This window comes from Pyrus communis, chromosome 2 (genome assembly GCF_963583255.1).
Source record: "Pyrus communis chromosome 2, drPyrComm1.1, whole genome shotgun sequence".
Taxonomy (NCBI): domain Eukaryota; kingdom Viridiplantae; phylum Streptophyta; class Magnoliopsida; order Rosales; family Rosaceae; genus Pyrus; species Pyrus communis.
The window spans coordinates 28,616,764-28,642,476 of NC_084804.1; the positions used below are offsets into that span (position 1 = coordinate 28,616,764).

The 25,713-nt window shown below is 38.7% G+C and overlaps 5 protein-coding genes and 1 pseudogene across 5 annotated transcripts; 1 reads left to right on the forward strand and 5 right to left on the reverse strand.

Moving 5' to 3' along the window:
- Positions 1-1,219: 1,219 nt before the first annotated feature.
- Positions 1,220-2,053, reverse strand: LOC137725005 (uncharacterized). The gene has a single exon (XM_068463623.1). The coding sequence runs from the start codon at positions 2,051-2,053 to the stop codon at positions 1,220-1,222; it is 834 nt and encodes a 277-aa protein (XP_068319724.1).
- A 573-nt stretch (positions 2,054-2,626) lies between these two features.
- On the reverse strand, positions 2,627-3,475 carry LOC137725006 (uncharacterized). Its single transcript, XM_068463624.1, has one exon. It carries the CDS (start codon positions 3,473-3,475, stop codon positions 2,627-2,629), a length of 849 nt encoding a protein of 282 aa, XP_068319725.1.
- Positions 3,476-9,026: 5,551 nt separating this feature from the next.
- Positions 9,027-9,609, forward strand: LOC137726825 (auxin-induced protein 15A-like). The gene has a single exon (XM_068465780.1). The coding sequence runs from the start codon at positions 9,116-9,118 to the stop codon at positions 9,419-9,421; it is 306 nt and encodes a 101-aa protein (XP_068321881.1). The 5' UTR covers positions 9,027-9,115; the 3' UTR covers positions 9,422-9,609.
- Positions 9,610-13,341: 3,732 nt separating this feature from the next.
- LOC137725007 (auxin-induced protein 15A-like) lies at positions 13,342-13,647 on the reverse strand. The gene has a single exon (XM_068463625.1). It carries the CDS (start codon positions 13,645-13,647, stop codon positions 13,342-13,344), a length of 306 nt encoding a protein of 101 aa, XP_068319726.1.
- Positions 13,648-16,274: 2,627 nt separating this feature from the next.
- On the reverse strand, positions 16,275-16,580 carry LOC137725008 (auxin-induced protein 15A-like). The gene has a single exon (XM_068463626.1). It carries the CDS (start codon positions 16,578-16,580, stop codon positions 16,275-16,277), a length of 306 nt encoding a protein of 101 aa, XP_068319727.1.
- A 1,665-nt stretch (positions 16,581-18,245) lies between these two features.
- Positions 18,246-22,333, reverse strand: LOC137727056 (pentatricopeptide repeat-containing protein At5g09450, mitochondrial-like; annotated as a pseudogene).
- Between the last annotated feature and the right edge of the window lie 3,380 nt (positions 22,334-25,713).

Consider the following 25,713-nt stretch of genomic DNA (forward strand, 5'->3'; position numbering starts at 1 on the left):
GGTGGTTTGCATACATGTGTGTGGTGCTCGGGTAGAAGGAGAGAGTGCAGAAAGAGTTGAGAAAAGAAAGAAGGAAGAAGAGAAAGAAGATGGTCACGGGGTGGAGGACACAAATAAAGGGGTGGGCCCCTTGGGCTCACCAATTAAGAACTAAAAAACCATTTTTAAATAAAAGGGGGAGGGGGTGGGGTTTAACAAGAGGGATACGACAAGCGTATAAAGCATTAATTCGGCCTTAAGACTTCCTACTAAGTGCGTCTGCCACCACATTTGCACTACCAAGGTTATACTCAATCGTGCAATCATAATCACTGAGCAATTCAATCCATCTTTGTTGTCGAAGATTAAGATCCCTTTGAGTGAAAATATATTGAAGACCTTTATGATCCGTAAAAATCTTACATTTTTCACCATAAAGATAATGCCTCCAAATCTTCAAGGCAAAGATAATGGCTGCTAATTCAAGATCATGAGTAGGATAATTCATCTCATGAAGCTTCAACTGTTGCAAAGCATAAGCAATCACCTTACCACACACAACCCAGACCATTCAAGGAAGCATCACTTTAGATCTAAAAATTACCATTGTCATCTGGGAGTATCAAAACAGGTGCATGAGTGAGACAATACTTCAATTGCTAGAAACTCTGCTCACAATTATCGTCCCACTCAAATCTAACATCTTTGCTTGTCAACCTCGTTAGTGGTAATGCAAAACAGAAAAATCTTTAACAAACCATCTATAATAACATGCTAGACCAAGGAAACTTCATACCTCCGTGACCATTCGTGGCTGCTCCCAATTCTCAACGGCTGCTACCTTTTGAAGGTCCACCTATATACCTTGGGCGGATGTAACATGTCCCAAAAATGCCACTTGATCTAACCAAAATTGGCATTTGCTAAACTTAGCATACAATTGATGTTCCCTCAATTTCTTCAACACCAAAGTGAGACGTCGAACATGCTCTGCTTTAGACTTAGAGTACACCAAAATATCGTCAATAAAGACAATGAAAGATCTATCTAGATATGGTTGGAATACTCGATTCATAAAGTCCATAAAAGTTGCAGGCACATTAGTTAACCCGAATGGCATCACAAGAAACTCATAATGACCATATCGAGTCCTAAAAGCCATCTTAGGAACATCCTCATTTTTGATCTTTAATTGATAGTAACCAAACCTCAAATCAATCTTAGAAAACACACATGTGCCTCAAAGTTGATCAAATAAATCATCTATACGCGCTAACGGATAACTATTCTTAATTGTTACTCGATTTAACTGTCGATAGTTAATACATAGCCTCAAAGTCCCATCTTTCTTCCGTACAAATAAAATTGGAGCTCCGTAGTGTAGTACTAGGTTAAATAAACCCTTATCAACTAGTTCCTGTAATTGAATTTTCAATTCTCTCAATTCAGCAGGAGCCATTCGATAAGGAGTTAAAGATATAGGGTCTGTACATGGAAGTAAATCAATAATGAACTCCACGTATCGGTCTGGCGGTAGTCCAGGTAATTCATCAGGGAATACGTCAGGCAAATGCCTGACTAATCGCACATCCTCCACACTACTAGGAGTATTATCATTCAACACCACATGAGCCAAATATCCTTGACAACCTTTCTTTAATAATCTTTTAGCCCTTACGGCCGAAATAATGTCGTGCCTTATTCCACTATGTTCGCCCACGAATGTAACCTTAGGCAATCTAGGATGATGAAAAGAGACTATCTTCCCGTAGCAATCTATATTGGCACGATTATAATGTAACCAATATGTGCCCAAAATAACATCAAAATCAACAATATCCAACGGAATGAGGTTAGTGAGCATAACAACATCCTCCACCAACACGGGACATCCTATACACATACAGCTAACATAACATGTCTCCCCTCTAGGCATTGAAAACTCTAAATCATACCCAAGAGGTGTAGGATGAGGTTGTGTTGTCTGAGCAAACGTATGAGAAATAACAGAATACGTAGCACCACAATCAATTAATACTCTAGCAAAATGACCAAGAATATTCAACGTATCCATGATCAAATCAGGATTATTCTGAGCATCCTACAGTGCAATGTGGTGAATACGCCCCTGTGCCTACTGTCGTCTTCCTCGACCTTTGCTAGCCTGATTACTAGGTCCCTGCACACTACGCCCCTAACTTGGTTAACTAGGCTACCTCAATGGTCCTGCACTACTAGAAGCAACCTCCATATGCTGGGACTATCCTCCAGGATACCATTGAGACCCACCAGCTGAATAGGGAGGATACGACGTATAACCTCCAGAATACTGAGGGTAACCACTATGATAATATGGATCCTGCGGATACTAATACTGTCCTACAAAATAAGGAGCTACGTCACCCTGATAATGATAAGCACCCCCGCGACCTGTTTGAGTATAACTACTAGGTCTTGAAATTTGCTGGATCGGAACTGGTGGTGGTAAGGAATGCGGCTAGGGCTTCTACTGATTCTATGGACAATGAATAGCCATATGCCCTATCTGACCACAAGTATAGCATCCACTGCTGCCTCGCTTACACTCCCAAAAATGTCTATTATTACATCTGCGACATAAGGGAGCACTTGTGCTACCAGAATCCCTCTATCTTAGAAAATGATGACCTCTAGAAAATCTACCACCCCTTCTCTGCCCAGTGGAACTCAAACCCCCGCTAGAAGAACTGGAACTGCCACCATTTCTCTTGAAGCTTTGAGTCTTACGAGGTCCCTGAGACGATTGACCCTTATCTTTATCATTTTTCTTTTGGTTACCATATTTTTCTTCTTCCTCCTCGCTATCATTGGGCATGTTCTCTGAATCTTTAATTCGAAGCAAAATCTCATAAAACTCCTGGTAAGTAGCACAAGGAGTCATGGTCGCCATAGAACGCCACTTCTTTAGAGTACCCAACCTAAAATAACGGAGCATCTCTACTGGATTAGCAGCAATCTCCGGGTGATAACGAGACAAATTAGTAAACCTCCTGTAGTACTCATTAGCAGTCATCTTTCCCTGCTTTAGGTGCGTAAATTCTTGCTTCTTGCGATCTATATGCTCTGAAGGAATGAATATCTTCTGAAATAACCATTTAAAAACTTCCCAATCAGCAGTTTCCTCTAGTGATAAGTGATAAGACTCCTGTCTCCACCAGGATGCAGGCTTCTGACCTAAAAACCAGGTAGTCGTCTCAACCCACTTATCCTCAGGGAGGTTTCCATGTCTCTGCATCAAACGGAAAGTCTTCTCAAGATGATTGAGCAACCGCTCAGCTCCCTTATATCCTTCGTTACCCATAAACTTATCCAACTTCAAATTATACATAGTCTCCATGGGAGTCCTCTGGGAAGGGTGAAGCGAAGGCTGAATAGCATTGGCTATAGCTTCCCCTAACTGAGCAATATCAGGGAAACTAGACATAGCTGAGGAACGTGGCTCTCTACGAGGTGGCATAGTTTTGACAAAAGACACCAAAATGATTAGAATATTCACAAGATATGTAGGACTGCCAACCCTAGGCTCTGAAACCAAACTAACACACCCCGACCAGAATCAAGGCGTGCTGGCCGTCATGTGAGGGTCAGATAGCCATGTGCGCAGTGCGGAAATGATAATGATATAAAGAAATGTGAATAACTAAGAACCAAGCTAACTAATTTACACTAAGCAGATAAAAGTGCAATCCCGATATTTAAGTGTGGTTACACAATAATGAGAGCATAGGTAGCCAAAGTGCAGTCCAGTAGGACAAGTACTAATTATACAATACAAGAGGTGGTCCTACATTAGTGATAATCTGTCAGAACCGCTGTCAATTCCTTGTAAGCCACCAACAAGCACTCCCACCTAAAACCTGGAGGGGCGCAAAATAGAAAGTGTGAGTAGGCAAAAACAAAGCTTTTCAAAAACATTTTACTTGTCAAAGGTAATAACCCCTCACTGTAAAAATTGTATAATTTCCCAGAAAATAGAATACATACGTATATCAAAACCATGCTCGGAATAGAAAAATCCACATATATGCCATGTTAAATATCTCAACATAAAATATGTAAGCCAAGTGATATAAATCAATGCAAATGATATGTCAGCCGGAGTCACTTAATATGACTTGTAGGGCTGTATCTATAGCTTATCCATCTAGCCGGAGTCACCTAATATGACCTGTATGGCTCAACCAATAGCTCAACAAGTATGCCTGCACATGAGTCGAAACCACCTAAAGTGGTGTGTACGACAAGACTGGGAGTAAATAAATATGCTCAAGTGCTACGATCACGTGAAGACTGTGCGAATGATCGCGGGTCACCTACGAGTCGGAACTACCTATAGTGGTTTGTACGATAGAACTGTGTATCTAACTTGGATCCAAGGTGAGCGTATGATGCGGGAAGTGAACATCACGTGAAGAACTGTGCCCTAATCATGGGCGGGAGCACTAACACCGGGGTGCAGGTTATGAGCTGTAGATGCATCTCAGCATAATCATGCAACTCACATCCACAATCTATAAACTCACCTGGAATTTACCTGAGCGTCCGGAGCGTTAAACATAAATATGTGCAACTACTAAATGCATATTCTAAGTATAAAATATTTGGCATGGCATTTCAAAACATAAGTCCATTTAAATGAGTTTCTGGGAAAAATACCAAGCATATATATATATTGAAAACCAAAAGCCCACTCACTAATATGTGGCAGGGTCGTAGCCCCCGAGCCTTGCTTGACTGCGCTCGTCCTCTGGAAATGTCTCACCTATATGTGAAAACAACTATTTTAATGTTATTTTAAGAACATAACCAAAACTAGGTAAGAACTTCTCATACATTGCTCAATTGGGCTATTTGAATATACCTTCGTGGCCTACTGAACCCCATGAACATCCTCATATTTTTAGAAAAATTTTCTAAGTTCCCACGCACCCTCACGCGTAGGCACGTGCCTGGCACACTAACGGATTCCATAACGGCGTTAAGGAATATTCCGTTAAATAATAACATATACCGTTAATTTTACCTGATGTCGTTAGCATATTCCGTCAAAATTGACAGAATATTCTCCTTCTTCTCTGATGGTTCGCCGAATTCCAGCGCCGGCCACCGCTGCACTCGCTGATTTCTGGAAAAACTTATGACTTGAATATCTTCTCCATTTCTCAACCAAAATTCATAAAATTGGTACCAATGTGAAGCTCAGGACAAAAAGAACATATCCTTACCACTTTTTTAGGTCCTAAAACCAACGGAATTTGGTCGGAAAAATCTCGATAGTCTGGCCACCCCTGCAACTCGACGAACTTGAGTGTCTCGACGTCCAAAACCTTCCAAAATTCTTCTATGAGCTTCGCGAAGAAGTTTTAAGACTCTCTAGGACCCTAAAACTCAACGAAACATTCGCGATCATGACGGAGTAACAGTGCACCTCGTCGGAGCTCCCTGGTTCTCGAGTTTCCGAAGTCCTCGCGACTAACCAAAGCTATAGTTTGACTCCTGAGCTTGAAAGGAGCACGAAGATAAGATCCACAACCTCAATCTGTGAGTGATGAAGTGGTTTGAGTACGGAAAATGGAAGAAAATCCGAGAGGGAGAGAGAGAAAGGTCAACGGGTGTGTGTGTGTGGTCCAGGTTTGGCCAACCAAAAAAAATAAACAAAAATCTTAAGTTCTAATTGGGTCCAACTACTTAGGAAGAAGAATGAATTGGTCCAAATCCTAAGCTCATTCACATAACACGCTCAACGTTCAAGGGCATAAAAGTCATTTCCACGCTATCAAGGACAAAATATATTATAATTCGGGACGGGTTGTCACACTAATTGTAACATTTTTAACATTAAATGAATATATTTAGAAATAAAAAAAATATTTTATTATTGAAATAATTAATGATGTTATTAATACCCAAGGACCTTGATCAAAAATTGAAAAGGAGTAGGATTTTAATCAATAGAGTAGTAAAAGGAAGGATGAGAACCTAATTTCTCCAAAAATAAATGATGGAAAGAGAAATAGTTAATTTGATCCACATATTTTTCTTAAAGGGCCTTTAAGCACCGGAAGACAACCATTTGATCCCTCATGAGCTCTTGTTTCCTTCTATACCCCATCCGGATTGCCTTCACCATATATTTTCTCCAATAGAGGATATTGTACAAGTCTCTTCAACTATATATACCGTATGAATTCATTGGTTAATGACCACCAAATTAAGTATACAACATCACGTCTAATTTTCCTTGTTTCACAAGTTCCTTGAGATCTTCCAGTTTATATAAACTCAATTACCAGTCTTCTCTCAAGATTCACAACAATGGGGTTCCGTCTTCCAGCTGTAATTCCTGCTAAGAAACTTCTTTGACGGTCTTTTTCAAATTCAAGTCAAGGACCTTTGTATAATTTAGCAGATGTCCCAAAAGGTTATTTTCCAGTTTATGTTGGCGAGAGTGAGAAGCAGCGGTTCGTTGTTCCTATATCCATCGTCAATCAGCCTTCATTTCAAGACTTGCTAAGTGAGGCTGAAGAAGAATTTGGATATGATCACCAAATGGGCGGTTTAACAATTCCCTGCAGACAAGATACCTTCATTGATCTCATTTCCCACTTGAGTGCATTGTGAGACTGGATATATAATGGACAACAATTACATCAACTGTGTGATTGTTACAATTTTGTACACTAGATATATCCCCATCTTGTACATTTTTTTTTCGATTTTTTTGATCCAGGAGGAAGAAATATTGTCCCCCTGGAATCGATTATGTAAATGGAGACTCTAGTAATATTCATAGCTTCTTTACAATAAAGAAATATTGTCCCCCTAGAATCGATTATGTAAATGGAGACTGTAGTAATATTCATAGCTTCTTTACAATAAAGAATTATTGTCCCCCTGGAATTGGATTTTGTAAATGGATAAATTTCTTCAACAGATTCTCATAGTTAAGTTTTCAATAGATCTCTTTAAATAGCTATTAGTATATTAATGTGCTAGATAGCAGTCAAAATTTTCAGTAGGAGTATTCTCCTTCATGTCTAATTGCGACTGCAATTTGTTAATACTTGAGGTGTATGATTGAACATGAAAATTTCCCATGACATTTAGAAATGTTAAAAACGTATAAAAAGCTCGTTGTTTCCGGCAGAGTCTTAAATCCTTCCCCCTAACCCTGCTTCCATTCGGTCTAGCCCACTCAAGGTACTTAGCTTAGGTGTTTAGAGCACATAAATGACGTGCACTTCTAATGGTCATGTTAATGGTATCCTCGCAAGGCTAGTGAGTGTAGCCGGTATAAAGACAACAATGGCATAATTGAGTATACAAGAACTCATTTACAACCTCGTTAGCCTTTCATTTGGAAATCTATTAGGAAAGTACACAAGAATTAGTAGCAATGGATGAATGCTCTGACTTGATTCATCAACGCGTTTCACATAGGATTAAGCATTGATTAGTACTGTTATTGATTAGGTGAGATCAAAGATGTTACTTGTATGCAAATTAATTTACTCCCTGTGGTGAATAGTGATATTTCATGGCCAGTACAAAAAAAGAATTAAAGAAAGTGTAAATGACCGAGGGAAGAAGGAAAGTAGCATATTCTCAACTATCTTTGCAGAACAAGTAATAAGTACAAATGTTTGACATGTTTCAAGTTCATATTACCTGCTGGCCGTGGTGTCAATAAATTTATATCTGTTGGGCTGGCCACTTTTATCCTCAGCTCCCAAGGGTTTGAAATTGTATCTAATGAATTTATCAAAAGCCTCTTCCGTCGGAAGATGCAAAAATTGGAACCAAAAATTTGTCCGAGTAGGCAACTCGCTTTTGTACAAGCCGATAAATGAAGCCTACGTAACCTTCTTCTTATACACTGAAGCTAGAGGTGAAATCAAGGTATCTTCACTACACGGGATTGTGATAGCACCCATGGGATGATCATACCCAAATTCTTCTTCAGTTCGACTTATCAAATCTTGGAATAAAGGTTGGTTCAAGTATGAGATGGGAATCACATATCGCTTAGCTTATTTGGGCCCTCCCCAACATAGACTCAAAAAAGTCTTTAGGAACGTCCAAGGCCTTCGAAGGTACTTTGTTTCTCTTAGCATGAGCAATACCAGGCAAACGGAAACCCATCGCTTAAAATTTCTTAACAAGAAAACCAACAATGTAAATTTCAATTAATTACTCAGCTTGTAGAAAAGAAAGATTTGAGATGATTAGGAGTTGGGAATTAGAAGAATCGTGCTTTTAATTTGCTTCTTACTCTTATCATATGTATGTATAATTGTACTTATAGATAAATTGGCTTGTCAAAAGCTATCTGTTAACTAAAATCATTGGTGAAAAGCCACCAGGATGGATGCAATGAAAGGACATCAGCTCAAGCAAAATCAGATGTCAGATTAAAACTAAAATAAACAATTGAAGCCTTTTGGAAGGATAAATATAAGCCTAGAAAATCAGAGACATACTGAAGACAAGGCATTTTCTTCTTCAGCTGCCTAATTAAACATTCAAGTTTTTGAACCACTTGGTAACTAATTTGCTTTTTATTTCATGTCCAAACAGAAAAAAAATAAAAGGACCGATCTGTCAAATAATATCTCAAGTAGTTGATGTGAGTGGTCTTGAGGCAATTGATTTGGGATTTTTAAGAGACATATAGCATTGGATCAAAGTTCACATGGCTCGGTCTTCCTATTCATCACCAACACTCCTTGGTAGTGATTGAGACTTCATATATCTGCCTCCTAACAAACAAAAATATGTGACCGAAAGAGAAATTGTTAATTTGATCCGTATATTTTGCCTAAAGGATTGATGGGAAGACAGAACCATGTGATCCCTCATGAGCTATTGTTCCCTTCTATACCCCATCCGGATTGTCTTCACCATATGTTTTCCTCAATACATGAGGATATTTTACAAGACTTTTCAACTATATATACCATATGAATGCATAGGTTTATGACCACCAAAGTAAGTCTACAACTTCTCAGCATAAGTTTCCTTGTTCCGAAAATTCCTTGTGATCTTCTTCAAGTCTCTTTAAACTTGATTACAAGTCTTTACTCCCAAGATTTACAACATGGGGTTCCGTCTTCCAGCTGTGATTCCTGCTAAGAAACTTTTTCGGCGATCTTTTTCAAATTCAAGTCAAGGAGCGTCATATAATTTAGCAGATGTCCCTAAAGGTTATTTTCCAGTTTATGTTGGCGAGAGTGAGAAGCAGCGGTTCATTGTTCCTATATCATTCCTCAACCACCCTGCATTTCAAGACTTGCTGAGCGATGCTGAGGAGGAATTCGGATTTGATCACCCAATGGGCGGTCTAACAATTCCCTGCAGACAAGATGCCTTCCTTGGTCTTATTTGTCGCTTGAAAGCATTGTGAGATTGGATAATGGAGAACGATTATATGAACTCGTCTCTATGATTGTCACAATTTTGTGCAATGGAATATTTACACATTTTTTTCCGATTGAGGAGGGAGAATTATTGTCACCCCAGATCGGATTCGTATGTAAATGTAGACTTTAGCAATATTCACTGCTTCTTTACAATATAGAAAAACATTCCTTATCTACTTCTTGCTTATGTTCGTTCAAGTATCCACTATGTGATTAACCGTGATATCGTTTCTTGCGGTTGTATTCTGCAAATGAGCATCAAAGTGTTTCTATTCGGTCTGACGAATCAACTGATTTAAGTTTGCCTAAAGGGATTTGTCCAATTCCTGTTCGTAAATTTTATTTTTCCTAAAATTAAAGTTTATACAGTTAGGAGAGAACAAATTATTAATTATAATCGGATTAAGGTTCATTGTTAGGAGGGATTTGCCTTTATTGTCATCAACCCTAAGGGCGAGTTTGACATTGTTCTGCTTTTTTAAAAGAATAATGTTAGGCACATCAAATTTCTGCACCAAATGATGTGGAACCAATCGAATTTATATTTTAATTCAAGTTGAAATTTGATTAATAATTTTAATAAAATTTTATATAGTGTAGAATGTGCCACATCATCTAGTGCACAAATTTGGTGTATGTAGCACCACCCATATTTTTCAAACACAGGGCCATTGACTCAATTTGGTTTGAGATTAGCTTTATTTCCCCTTTCCCACCTGAGACACCCTTACCATTTGCTACTGACACTAGTGGAGTTTTTCTTTTTTTTCAAAGTCATGTAAATGTGAAGAAATTTTATTTGTCATACAATATGTGGCTCTTAAGTCTATTATCTAGTAATCATGCACAAGACTACCACTTAAAGCAGTTGGGAAAGCTTTTAGTATACTTGGGATATTTGGAAGACAAAACCATGTGATCCCTCATTAGCCCTTGTTCCCGTTTATACCCCAGCCAGATGGAACACCATTTAGCAGCAAACAACTACAATCTGGCTGGGGTATAAACGGGAACAAGGGCTGATGAGGGATCACATGGTTTTGTCTTCCAAATATCATCAAGCAATTCGACAAAATATGTGGAGCAAAATCAGTTGTTTCTATTTTTCATATTTAATTTTTAGGCTCCATGTGATTCAACGGATACGAAGTCTCAATCACTACCGAGGAGTCTTGGTGATGATTGAAAGATAGTGCCATGTGAACCTTCAAGTGCTAATGTCTCGAAGACCGGTCACGCCAACTACTAGAGATTTTCCCTAGATCGATTGTCTTATCAATTTGGACATGAAATAAACGAAGCAAAGATAGCAAGTGGTATAGAAAACTTGGAGCTATGAAAGAGTACTTCATCCACAAATGCATGTTGAATTAATCACCCGCATAATAAAATGCATGTCTCAAGTATGTCTCTCTGATCTTTAGGGTAATATTCTTCCCAAAGGATTTAATTATTTTAGTCTTAATAGACAAGTCCATGTGATTTTATTGAAATAGATTATATGGATAGGTTGTAACAATCACTATAGCTAGTCGTGGGTTAAAGTGATGACGTACTACAACCTTTACCTACTTATCATCTCTTGTCAATCATCCTTCCTACTCCACAACCTTTTCCTTAATTTTAGGGTTGCTTTACTTGTAATTTGTCCTTAGGGAGTGTCCGGCTTTTAGGGCATAATCATGGGATTGTTGTAGTTGTTGTAAACAAGGATTGCATGTTCTTTGTCTATTGGTTTTGTAGCCGGTTTTCTTGGCTCTCTATAGGAGTCTTCACACTTGTCAATCATACTACAATCAATATACATACCTTGAAATTCAACATGGTATAAGAGTTGTGACCCTACTGGCCTGTCTATGCATATCTTCTTCAACCTCTTCGTCTTCCTCTAGCTCTTTCAAATGACTGAGGAAAATCCTTTCAGTCTTGATGCTGAAAGTTCTAGTGTTTCACCCTCTTCAAATTTTACTGAAGTGGAATTAAGTTAGCCCCAACCAAAAACTTTTTTGCTGAATGGGTTCAACTACCTTCCATGGTCATGAGCAGTTACACTTGCTCTTGGTGGAAGATCGAAGCTTGGTTACATTAATGGAACCATCCAGGCACCTGTAATCCCTTCACCCTTGTATGAGAAATGGCTATGCAAGGATCAACTTGTCATGTCTTGGCTCCTCAACTCCATGGAGAGGAAGCTTGCTGAGATCTTCAGCTACTTAGAGTCATCATTTCATCCTTGGAAGAATGTCAATGAGATGTTTGGTAATCAAAACAACGCTACTTGAATCTTCCATCTTAAAAGGATGTTGCTAGTTTGCAACAAGAAAGTATGTCATTTGTTCAACACTTAGGTGGTATCAAAGGTATGTGGAATGAGTTCGATGTGTATAGATTTCACACTACTAATGCTTCTGTTCTTCTGAAGAGAGTTGAAGAAGATAAGATCTTTCAACTCTTGGCTAGTCCTAACTTATATTATGAAAATTTGTGCAGCCACATTCTGATGAACACTGAGTTGCCCTCATTCTCAAGTGTGTGTTCTTGTGCTTATTTTGCGTGAAGAAACTCAAAAGAAAGTGATGAATCTTGAAACAAATAACAGTTTCTAATGATAGCAGCTACAAGGGTAAGAGGTCTGATTTGAAGTCCAAACATTGCACTGGTGGTGGACATGCTATTGACAGATGTTGGATTCTACATCCTGAGCTCAAGCCAAAATTCCAGAAGGACTACAAGGGTTCTCAGAGAAATTCACAAACATCCATGTACAAGGCAAAACATGCAACTATGGCTGTTCCTTCCTCCTTAAGTGAAGGTTTGCTTGACTTCACCTCAAATCTAGTAGACGAGATCAATGAGTTTGCTGTCTATCTACCAGGCAAACAAATAGCTAGTGATCACAAGAATGCAGATGGGCTTGGAGTTGAGAATCCAATTGCATTGCTAAGTAAATTTGCAAGGTTTCTAGCTGATTATGGTCATGGTGTCTCAAGATATCCCAAGTATACTAAAAGCTTTCCCAAATGCTTTAAGTGGTAGCCTTGTGCATGATTACTAGATAATAGACTTAAGAGCCACATATTGTATGACAAATAAAATTTCTTCACATTTACATGACTTTGAAAAAAATGAAAAACTCCACTAGTGTCAGTAGCAAATGGTAAGGGTGTCTCAGGTGGGAAAGGGGAAATAAAGCTAATCTCAAACCAAATCGAGTCAATGGCCCTGTGTTTGAAAAATATGGGTGGTGCTACATACACCAAATTTGTGCACTAGATGATGTGGCACATTCTACACTATATAAAATTTTATTAAAATTATTAATCAAATTTCAACTTGAATTAAAATATAAATTCGATTGGTTCCACATCATTTGGGGCAGAAATTTGATGTGCCTAACATTATTCTTTTAAAAAAGCAGAACAATGTCAAACTCGCCCTTAGGGTTGATGACAATAAAGGCAAATCCCTCCTAACAATGAACCTTAATCCGATTATAATTAATAATTTGTTCTCTCCTAACTGTATAAACTTTAATTTTAGGAAAAATAAAATTTACGAACAAGAATTGGACAAATCCCTTTAGGCAAACTTAAATCAGTTGATTCGTCAGACCGAATAGAAACACTTTGATGCTCATTTGCAGAATACAACCGCAAGAAACGATATCACGGTTAATCACATAGTGGATACTTGAACGAACATAAGCAAGAAGTAGATAAGGAATGTTTTTCTATATTGTAAAGAAGCAGTGAATATTGCTAAAGTCTACATTTACATACAAATCCGATCTGGGGTGGCAATAATTCTCCCTCCTCAATCGGAAAAAAATGTGTAAATATTCCATTGCACAAAATTGTGACAATCATAGAGACAAGTTCATATAATCGTTCTCCATTATCCAATCTCACAATGCTTTCAAGCGACAAATAAGACCAAGGAAGGCATCTTGTCTGCAGGGAATTGTTAGACCGCCCATTGGGTGATCAAATCCGAATTCCTCCTCAGCGTCGCTCAGCAAGTCTTGAAATGCAGGGTGGTTGAGGAATGATATAGGAACAATGAACCGCTGCTTCTCACTCTCGCCAACATAAACTGGAAAATAACCTTTAGGGACATCTGCTAAATTATATGACGCTCCTTGACTTGAATTTGAAAAAGATCGCCGAAAAAGTTTCTTAGCAGGAATCACAGCTGGAAGACGGAACCCCATGTTGTAAATCTTGGGAGTAAAGACTTGTAATCAAGTTTACAGAGACTTGAAGAAGATCACAAGGAATTTTCGGAACAAGGAAACTTATACTGAGAAGTTGTAGACTTACTTTGGTGGTCATAAACCTATGCATTCATATGGTATATAGTTGAAAAGTCTTGTAAAATATCCTCATGTATTGAGGAAAACATATGGTGAAGACAATCCGGATGGGGTATAGAAGGGAACAATAGCTCATGAGGGATCACATGGTTCTGTCTTCCTATCAATCCTTTAGGCAAAATATACGGATCAAATTAACAATTTCTCTTTCGGTCACATATTTTTGTTTGTTAGGAGGCAGATATATGAAGTCTCAATCACTACCAAGGAGTGTTGGTGATGAATAGGAAGACCGAGCCATGTGAACTTTGATCCAATGCTATATGTCTCTTAAAAATCCCAAATCAATTGCTTCAAGACCACTCACATCAACTACTTGAGATATTGCTTGGTATTTTTCCCAAAAACTCATTTAAATGGAATTATGTTTTGAAATGCCATGCCAAATATTTTATACTTAGAATATACATTTAATAGTTGCACATATTTATGTTTGACGCTGCAGATGCTTAGGTAAGTTCCAGGTGAGTTTATAGATTGTGGATGTGAGTTGCATGATTATGCTGAGATGTATCTATAGCTCATAACCTGCATCCCGGTGTTAGTGCTCCCACCCATGATCAGGGCACAGTCCTTCACGTGATGTTCACCTCCCACACCATACGCTCACCTTGGATCCAAGTTAGGTGCACAGTCCTGTCATACAGACCACTATAGGTTGTTCCGACTTGTAGGTGACCCGCGATCATTCGCACAGTCTTCACGTGATCGTAGCACTTGAGCGTATATATTTATACCCAGTCCTGTCATATAGACCACTTTAGGTGGTTCCTACTCGTGTGCAGGCATACTTGTTGAGCTATTGGTTGAGCCATACAGGTCATATCAGGTGACTCCAGCTAGGTGGATGAGCTATAGATTCAGTCGTATAGGTCATATTAAGTGACTCCGGCTGACATATCATTTGCATTGATTTATATCACCTGACTTAGATATTTTATGCTGAGATATTTAACATGGCATAGATGTGGATTTTGCTAATCTAAGAATGGTTTCGATATACGTATGTATTCTATTTTCTGAGAAATTATACAGGTTTTACAGCGAGGGGTTATTACCTTTGACAAGTGAAATGGTTTTGAAAAGCTTTGTTTTTACCTACTCACACTTTCTGTTATGTGCCCCTCCAGGTTTTAGGTAGGAGTGCTTGTTGGTGGCTTACGAGGAATTGACGGCGGTTCTGACAGATTATCACTAATGTAGGACCACCTCTGGTATTGTATAATTAGTACTTGTCCTGCTGGGCTGCACTTTGGATACCTATGCTCTGATTCTTGTGTAACCACACTTAAATATCGGGATTGCACTTTTATTTGCTTAGTGTAAATTAGTTAGCTTGGTTCTTAGTTATTCACATTTCTTTATATCATTATCATTTCCGCACTGCACACATGCCTACGTCACCCTCACGTGACGGCTAGCACGCCTTGATTTTGGTCGGGGTGTGTTAGTTTGGTATCAGAGCCTAGGGTTGGCAGTCCAGCATATCTTGTGAATATTCTAATTATTTTGGTGTCTTCTGTTAGAACTATGCCGCATCATAGCCACGTTCCCCGGCTGAGTCTAGTTTCCCTGATATTGCTCAGTTAGGGGAAGCTATAGCCAATGCTATTTAGTCTTCGCTTCGCCCTCCCAAGAGGACTCCCCTGGAGACTATGTATAATTTGAAGTTGGATAAGTTGGATAATTTGAAAGCTATAGCATTCATCCATTGCTACTAATTCTTGTGTACTTTCCTAATAGATTTCCAAATGAAAGGCTAACGAGGTTGTAAATGAGTTCTTGTATACTCAATTATGCCATTGTTGTCCTTATACCGGCTACACTCACTAGCCTTGCGAGGATACCATTAACATGACCATTAGAAGTGCACGTCATTTATGTGCTCTAAACACCTAAGCTAAGTACCTTGAGTGGGCTAGACCGAATGGAAGCAGGGTTAGGGGGAAGGATTTAAGGCTGCTGGAAACAACGAGCTTTCTAAATGTCATGGGAAATTTTCATGTTCAATCATACACCTCAAGTATTAACAAATTGCAGTCGCAATTAGACATGAAGGAGAATACTCCTACTGAAAAATTTGACTGCTATCTAGCACATTAATATACTAATAGCTATTTAAAGAGATCTATTGAAAACTTAACTATGAGAATCTCTAGAAGAATTTATCCATTTACAAAATCCTATTCCAGGGGGACAATAATTCTTTATTGTAAAGAAGCTATGAATATTACTACAGTCTCCATTTACATAATCGATTCTTGGGGGACAATATTTCTTTACTGTAAAGAAGCTATGAATATTACTAGAGTCTCCATTTACATAATCGATTCCAGGGGGACAATATTTCATCCTCCTGGATCGAAAAAATCGAAAAAAATTTGTACAAGATGGGGATATGTCTGGTGTACAAAATTGTAACAATCACAAAGTTGATGTAATTATTCTCCATTAAATATCCAGTCTCACAATGCACTCAAGTGGGAAATGAGATCAATGAAGGTATCTTGTCTGCAGGGAATTGTTAAACCGCCCATTTGGTGATCATATCCGAATTCTTCTTCAGCCTCAATTAGCAAGTCTTGAAATGAAGGCTGATTGACGATGGATATAGGAACAACGAACCGCTGCTTCTCACTCTCGCCAACATAAACTGGAAAATAACCTTTTGGGACATCTGCTAAATTATACAAAGCTCCTTGACTTGAATTTGAAAAAGACCGTCGAAGAAGTTTCTTAGCAGGAATTACAGCTGGAAGACGGAACCCCATTGTTGTGAATCTTGAGAGAAGACTGGTGATTGAGTTTATATAAACTGGAAGATCTCAAGGAACTTGTGAAACAAGGAAAATTAGACGTGATGTTGTATACTTAATTTGGTGGTCATTAACCAATGAGTTCATACGGTATATATAGTTGAAGAGACTTGTACAATATCCTCTATTGGAGAAAATATATGGTGAAGGCGATCCGGATGGGGTATAGAAGGGAACAAGAGCTCATGAGGGATCACATGGTTTTGTCTTCCCGTGCTTAAAGGCCCTTTAAGCAAAATATGTGGATCAAATTAACTATTTCTCTTTCCATCATTTATTTTTGGAGAAATTAGGTTCTCATCCTTCCTTTTGCTACTCTATTGATTAAAATCCTACTCCTTTTCAAATTTTGATCAAAGTACTTGGGTATTAAGGGCTGATTTGGTATTGTTGTGCTTTGAAAAAAAACCGCTTTTGCTGTGCTGTGAGAATAAACAACTATAAAATAAAGTAGCAGAGTGTTTGGTAAATTTTTTTGTAAAAGTGCTTTTGGAAAAAAAAGCAGTATGATAGTGTTTGGTAAATTTTTATGTAAAACAGCTATGACTGTGTGAAATGACCTTTTATAATACTCGATGTGCTATGATAAGCCACGACGTCGTTCGTTTTTTCATCACACCACCATGAAATCCTCACAACCTCCACCGTGAATTTGCAGAAACCTAAGAACCAAACACCTGCACAGTCACTACCATGATCCACCATACATTGATGCCACTCAAACAATGAGATGACGACGACGACGCGAATAGCAACTCTGAACCCGTTGCTGCTGCATACAGTTTCTTTCCTCTGTGCGCGAGTCCACCATCGACCCCTAGGCCTTGGGCTTGCAGTCCCGAGTGACAGGGCATGGTGCAGCAAGGCGAGCGAGTAGACTCGACCGGAGAGTCCATTGTCCTCAGCGGAGAGGTCCACGCTGAGAGGCTGTGCGTGAAGGGGCCACTTAACTACCCTCGCTGGGACGACCCTGACTACTGCAAGTGGAAAGATAAAGGAACGAGAGATTTTAAACGACATCGAGCTCGTCGTTTTGCTAGCCAAGGAGATTCTGCACTTTGATAGGTATATGGATGGTGAGTAGCTAAAGGAGGAAGATGAAAAGATTGTGGTGGAAAGGTTTCTTACTCATCATCCACACTTTAAGGATAAAATTGGCTGCAGAATTGATTCTAGCATACTCAATGATAGCGCTCGTGGACCACCAGTTTTTCCTTTAATAGGCTGTTCCCGACAGCCCCACCACCAATGGAATCGGGGGACTTGAACTGTTATCACCACTCAACCCGAGCGACGTCGGCGCTGCAGGCTCGCTGGAGGCAGCTCCTCTGAAATTTCTGGCCACGGCGTACATGTCGTCTGGCCACAATGTTGTTCTTCCTCTTGAGAGGAATCAGGAGAAATGAGAAAGGAGAAAGGAGGGCAATATTGGCAGCTTCCACAATAAGCCATTTTTTGAAGCTTCTTTTTATAGCTTCCACTTTTTAGCTTTTTTCATCTGAAACTTTGAAAAAAAGCTGATTTTGGGTGTTTACCAAACACCAAAAACTCCCCCAGCTTTTTTTCATACCAGCTTTTCTTAAAATCACCTCAACCCCAAACCATACCTATGACCGATGGATGAGAAGTGAGAAATTCGTTAAGGGGAATTAGAGTAGTGTGAGGCAACTTAACACCTCTGATAGAATAGACATAAATCTCACCAAAGTTGAACGAGTCTTGAGTTCCCGGGTGTAGAATGACATACAAAAGATGTTGTCAAAGTAAACATCAGCTGCCAAACAAATATGGTTACAACTTACAAACGATGCGATCACACATGCTTCAAATTTTCTCAGTTTTACAACATACACAACATGCAGTCTCTTTTTACTTCGACTCCATGTTGTCACTTTTGTAACGACATCTTGCTCGTGTTGTTAAAAACTATTTCCTACTACATGTTTCGACAACACCCATCTCTCGATGTTAGAGGGTGCTTTTCTTGTAGTGACGGGTCATGCATAAGTAAACAGAGTGACACCTGAAATGGTATATAAATCCTCCAACGCATAAGTCAGATACTAACTCAAAGAAGTAAAGAGTAGTTTACAAAGCTGAAGTAAGAGAAGTTGTTATACGAAGTAACGAGTACAAAATCTTAAGCACGACAAGTTACTTACGAGTACATTCATCATTTTTTTTATCCTTGAGTTACCTACAAGTGATATGTTGATGCGTTCCAAAAACTATTTTCATAAGTTCCAAAAGTATTAGATGCAAAGTCTTCTACTTCCTATGCCATCATAGAATGAATTAAAAAGTAAAAATACAAACGGCGGAACAGAATTTCAACAATCGTAGTATCATGAAGTTGACGAAACATGACTCTAGAATGCTTCAAGTGCTACTAACTCACTTTTGTGGATAACTTCTTCAATCAATTCACTCGTAACTACTATGAAAAACAATTTTCAACCGCTGTTATTACATGTTCTATAAACATCGGGCATATTTAATTTCGTGGTCCAGGTAATTGCCAGAATCTATAACACAATGCTTACATCTCTAAGGTATATATGAGTATTAAAATCATCATATGGATAATAGTTAACAGATCGATCTTACCTGACTTGCAATGATGTATGACGAGCTCGGAGTACACTGCACTTGCAATAGAACAAATGACGGGAAGGATAAACAGACTTTAATTTTCCATAAGACAGTACTTGAGACTTAAACCTAGAAACAACACAGCAGAAATATTAACCCACTGAATGCTGGCATATTATTCAGTCATTTGATATATGGAAGCCTGTAAGAACTCTTAATTATTCCCTCTTCAAAACAATCCAGACATCATAAAATTGTCACATATATGTTCCATTACCTCCACCAAAACTGATTTTCAGTTCTACTCTAACGAATTTGAAGGATCACAATTCTTCTGAATCAGAATTGTCTTGAAGTTGTGGGCCTTTTCTGTCAACCCAATGTCTGTGAAAGCGTGCAAAACCCTACTGCAGGCAGTAACAGAAAAATCTGTAGTAGTTGATTGCTTCCACCGATCAATAACTTCTCCGACTTCTTTTAACTGCCCAAGCATTAGATATGAAGAAAGAATGCAAATATAGTTTCTACTTGTCATCTTTTGTCCAGTCATTATCAGGGATTTCCATATCTGATCAATCCTTTCCTTATTTCCTAAACCAGCATGCAGAATAATGAGAAAGTCGTACGTAATCCATTCTTTTTGTGTGATTCCTTTCTCAGCTTCAACTACTAGAGTGTTGGACTCTGCATTCACAAGATGCCCAACGCTAACATATATATTTGTCAGGTTAATATACCTCTTCCAGCCTTCACCAAAACCAGGATCATGTCTCATTTCAACTAAAATCTGTCGAAGCTGATCAATCTTTAGAGTTGCAGCACATGAACTAATCCAAAGATTGTATGTGAAGATATCCGGTTCAACCTTGTGCCGTTTCAGATGACATGTACAGAGTCATAATCTCATTGTATGTAAGGGCACTCAGGGACAGGTTAGATCCTTTTATTCTCTCATAGAGGTTCTCAGCCTTTTCCGTCAATTTTGCCCCAGCATAAGAGCGGAGGAGAGCAGTATATGTCTCATAGTCAGAAACTTTGGTCATCAAGACAATGCCGACTGCATTGATGCCAAAACTTTGGTCATCAAGACAATGCAGACTGCATAGTCAGAGTGGAGTAGCGCTCTGCTGCATTGATGCCAAAAACTTTGGTCATCAAGACAATGCAGACTGCATAGTCAGAATCCAATAACTCAAATTCATTATGGCTGACCATCCACTTGGATATCTGCAAGCTTGTACAAATCACAAAACAGAATCCAATGAACACTCAGAAATTATGATAGAAACAGAGAACTGAAAGTGGCATATGAAGATTACATTGGAAAAACTTATAGGGATTTAAACGGGAGAGTTACTATCCGTTTTTCAATGCTCATGCTTACCCAGTGACTTAACACAATACTTGGATTAAGAAATTTACACCAAATCATTTAAACCCTGTAAAAAGAAAAAAAAGAAAAAAAGCCAACCCTTTCTATTGTAAATGTAATATTTATTGGGAATTGACTGAAATGATGAAAATACAAATCCTAATTCCTAAAATGATCACATTTTGGGATTTTATCAATAGAGTGTGAACATTTCATCAACAACATCATTAATGTTTGATCGATATGTGGTCCTTGTTTGACTCATTGCAATTGGAATTTGCAAATCGTCATTTCCACCAAATTTTCGCTTTTTATTCAATCTATTACAGCGCAATCTTATTCATTTAACCATTCCTTGGTCCTGTTCTATTCTATTCTAGAAAGCATGTATTCTGCTGCAGATCAACAAGGTGGCAATGAAAAAAGTTAATTAGCCCTAAGATTATGCAACTACTCCGAAGAGATAACAACACTAGGGAGCCACAATCCAAGCTTTCAACTTTCCATCGTTTTCTTGCCAACCAAACACAATAAAGTTCTTATCAAAAGGTCTACCTTAATCAGAAATCAAACCCCAATTGCTGAACTGAATCAAATATTGTCACATCCCCGCTTGGGTGGGACCACTTCCCGGGCCCGACTCTATCGCAGCACGATATTGTCCGTTTTGGGCCCCCAGTACAACCTCACGTTTTTGTTTCTGGAAACTCACACGAAAACTTACTGAATCAAATATTGTCACATCCCGCCCCGGCTTAGGACCACTTCCCAGGCCCGATTCCACCGTAGCACAATATTGTTCGTTTTAAGCCCCCAACACACCCTCACGATTTTGTTTTTGAGAACTCACACGAGAACTTCCCAGTGGGTCACTCATCATGGGAGTGCTCTCGCGCGCTACTCACTTAACTTCGGAGTTCCCATGGAATCCAAACCCAGTGAGCTCCCAAAAGGTCTCGTGCTAGGTAGGGATGGAAATATACATATAAAGATCACTCCCCTGGGTGATGTGGAATTTTACAATCCACCCCCCTTAGGGGCCCAACATCCTCGTCGGCACACTCGCGGCCAGGGTTAGGCTTTGATACCAAATTGTCACATCCCCGCCCGGACGGGACCACTTCCCGGGCCCGACTCCACCGTAGCATGATATTGTTTGCTTTGAGCCCCCATCACACCCTCACGGTTTTGTTTCTGAGAACTCACATGAGAACTTTCCACTGGGTCACCCATCATGGGAGTGCTCTCGCGCGCTACTCGCTTAATTTCGAAATTCCCATGGAACCCGAAGCCAGTGAGCTCCCAAAAAGCCTCGTGCTAGATAAGGATGGAAATATACATATATAAGGATCACTCTTGGACGATGTGGATGTTACAAATATTGACAACATATCGATTAAACAGCAATCACGACATGCTAACAAGAACAGAGTCCAACCTCGAGGGCGTGCTTGTAACGGTGAGACTTGCTGAGGTCTTTAGAGATCTGGCGGAGGTCCTTGATGGAAATTTGGTTGCCTTCGGAGACCCATCTCTGAAGGACGTTGGTAGCGCTTCGCTTGGGCTGCCTGAGCCTCAACACTCTGCTCTTGAGGTCGTCACTTCGCTCAGAATCTTAAACAAACTCAGTATTCACAACACCTGCTCCTCCTGACGACAGAAATCTTCCAACACCAACACCAACGCTAACATTGCTAACGCCGCTGCTCCGTCTGAGAGAGAGCAATAGTGACCGAGACGCCATTGACACTCAACTTTCTAGTTTCTGCTCATGAAGCTCTCAAACTTCGGGGCACAACTGATTGACACTCAACTTTCGCTTTTCGGCCTCCTCGGTCAGCTCAGCTCGGCTCTGCCGAATACTTGGGCCTTCCCAGGCTGGGCCTCACATTAAACTAGTACTACCTTCACTTACGTACGAGGTCCATTTGAGTGAATTTCGGTTTTGTCATAGGAGCCTTCGTTAATGCAAGTTGACATCTATTTCTTCATTCAACATTCATTTCATCTATACGGAGTTATTCAATCCAAGTCAATCTTAGTTGCAAAACAACCGATCGGCTGTTTTTGCAGTTGCTATTGACTCGGATGGAAACATTCAGTCACAGGGAATTCAATTCATCCAATTTTGAAAGGAATTATATCAAATTGGTTGCATTATGTTGTAAGTTTAGGCAGCAAACACTGCTTCGGGTTTATTTATAAGCCAAAAATAAAAAAAGTACAAAATTATTTCATAAAATAAGGGAGTCTAGGAGGTGTTCGAAAAGTGTATGTATCACAAATATTCACACTGGAATCTTTTGATGTGGTTTTTGTGTCTTATGAATGAATTTCTCTCTTATAACTAATTCATAATTCAAGTGGCGTTGCTATCTAATCAACGATTACCATGTAGTCAGAAGTGAATAATCCATCAAATAGAGACTTGTCATTTGATTATTCGTCCACAAGAGTATCTCTTGTCTTTTGGGGTTTGTCCTCCATGCTGACCAAAAAAATAATACTACTAATAATCTGACTTTTTGCTAAAAAATGAAAACATTGCAGACAGAAAGTGCAAACGACTCCAATGTTATAAATAGGGAAAAGTGAGAGAGAGATAATTTTTGTTAGAGATAGAAGTGGAACGGGTGCAATGTATCACACAAAGGAAGATGCTGGTAAAAGAGGGGAGGAATATTGGTATTATTACTTTCACTTTTGATCTTGTGTGTTGCAATAAGGTTGCAGACATACCTCTGTATATAGCCGTTTTGATCCAACACAACCTTACATGCATGAAGAAAAATCTTACTTCTCCAAGACTTTTCACCTAAGACTTTTAAAAATTATCACCAAAGTCTAATTTGCTTTGCTTCCCTCGTATAATTACATATGTGAGATTCGCACTAAATTTCACAACATCTTATATATTTCTCAAGGATATAGTTAACAAAGATATCAAAAGTTAGTTCAATGGATATTAACATACCAAAGAGTGAACAACAACCAAAATTGTTAGCGTGCCATGGTGCCCTTCTCAAGTTTAGACATCTTGCTGTTCATGAAAACAGGGTTCTCCCCAGGCAGTCATAATCCGGCACCTTCACCTTAGAGACGTACATGATTTCAACTGGACCACAACTCAAAAAACTCCATGTTCAACAACTTTGTGAACAACCCCCTCTACAATCTCTCCCCCGAAAAGCTTGAAGGTGATGGTGCTAAAATAACTGGAAACAACACATCCCCAGTCCGTTTCCTCACTTTACACTCTCCTACGCTCTCCAGAGTTGTGAGTACAAGATAGTATCACAGATCTTTCGTTGCATTTCTCGATGCAAGATCCTCCAGCAGGCGGACTACAAACGACTTTTGGAGCATCGATTCTCACCACTATCTTAAAATCTATATTACAAGAATGTTTCTACCAAACACGAATTTCTTATTCTTTGACTCTTTGGATTTTGATAACATACATGTTTCAATGTTTTCATTCTCAACAATCACGGATTAAAATACCAAATGCATTCTTAAGTCATAGAAATGAGAAATCCTATTTGTCATTTTCGTTTTTCTTAATTGTTCTTCAAAATTCATTTTTGTTAAACGTCACCAAGAATACCCTTATTTTCTATTAGTTTGGAATTTATTTTTGAGTACATAGTCAACATTATTTTGATGTTCTACAAAACATAAACTAATATAGTTTTCTACATTTTTCACAAAATTTTTATAAATTAAATATTTTTTTTTGAATTTCTCATGGTTTGAGTGTAAGAATATCCCAAATCTAACAGTATAGTATTAGGATTACAAAAGAAAACAATTTGCAGACTATACTCACTTATGCACGTAGAATGGCATTAATGAGTAATGACATGCATGCATATGATCCTGAAGTACTTACCTGTCGCCATGAGTGCTTTTGGTGCAAAATTGAAGTAGTCTTCTACTTCCAATAACTGTTTTATGAACTCTACTAACTAGCTAGCGAAATAGGTTTGTTGTTTTGTGAGATTCAGAGCTTGTTTGGATATACTTTTGAAGTGAATGAAAGCGTTTTCGGTGAAAATATTTTTAGGACCAAGTCTTAGTAAAAATACAAATAAATTCTAGAAAAGCACTTAAAGTGCTTCCTGGAAGAAGCACAATTTATGTGCTTTTGGAACCAAAAAAACATTTTTTCTAAAAGCGCTTTCAGTAATTTGAAAAGCACATCCAAACGAGCTCTCAGTTGGTATGGAAGCAGGGACTGCTTCTTCGTTATATAGCTAGGGTTTCAACCAATTCCACCCTATTAAATGAAAGGATATCCACCCTAATCTTTTCTAATCAATTAGAGTATCATCATGATTCTTTTACCTTGTCTTCTCTTAATAAAAGGCCCATGATTGATTGCATGTAATTAGGACTCCAATATGTTTATTTCTTTAAGGCTCCGAGAATCATAAAAGATTTCATTAACTTGATTACCAAGTCAACTATCTCAAAGATTCTTGGCATAATTCATTGTCATTCACAAATGGTTTTACATTGAGTTCATTTAAGTAAACAAGCTGCCAAAAGCATTAGTTTATGTATCTGTAAAATGAAAACTTGTTTTACGAATCGTTTTACTGTTATTTGACAGTCTGGAAGACTGATTCAAAGAGATAACCTGTCTTTAGATTTTGATGTTCAAGAGACGAAGTCCTTAGATCGTGGAAGTAGTTGGAGAATGCATAGGTCAAGAAAAGAAAAGGCCAGACTCCAGTGCAAGGGAGACCGATCGAGCAAGTGGTTGACTATCTGGAAGACTTGGTCAAGCTTGGCGACCTTATCGTGTCTCTTGCCCTATAAATAGAAAACTAAATTTATTATTTGGCAGCCTGGAAGCCTTGGTCAAGCTTCGAGACTTCATCGAGTAACTTGTCCTACAAATTTGAACTAAATTTAGATATAAACATTGGTTTCATGTGGGCAAAAAATAAAGATTTCTTGCCTATAAAAATAAACCATTCTGTATTAGCCGTCCATCCCTACGCAAACACACTGATTAGTTCCCCAATCTCAAGACAAGCATACTCTCTCTCTCTCTCTCTCTCTCTCTCTCTCTCTCTCTCTCTCTCTCTCTCTCTCAGACACACACACACAATAGCA

What these genes read in the sequence shown, in the direction of transcription:
- LOC137726825 (XM_068465780.1), top strand. Translation starts at nt 9,116, where the DNA reads ATGGGGTTCCGTCTTCCAGCTGTGATTCCTGCTAAGAAACTTTTTCGG.
- LOC137725006 (XM_068463624.1), bottom strand. Translation starts at nt 3,475, where the DNA reads ATGCCACCTCGTAGAGAGCCACGTTCCTCAGCTATGTCTAGTTTCCCT.
- LOC137725007 (XM_068463625.1), bottom strand. Translation starts at nt 13,647, where the DNA reads ATGGGGTTCCGTCTTCCAGCTGTGATTCCTGCTAAGAAACTTTTTCGG.
- LOC137725005 (XM_068463623.1), bottom strand. Translation starts at nt 2,053, where the DNA reads ATGGATACGTTGAATATTCTTGGTCATTTTGCTAGAGTATTAATTGAT.
- LOC137725008 (XM_068463626.1), bottom strand. Translation starts at nt 16,580, where the DNA reads ATGGGGTTCCGTCTTCCAGCTGTAATTCCTGCTAAGAAACTTCTTCGA.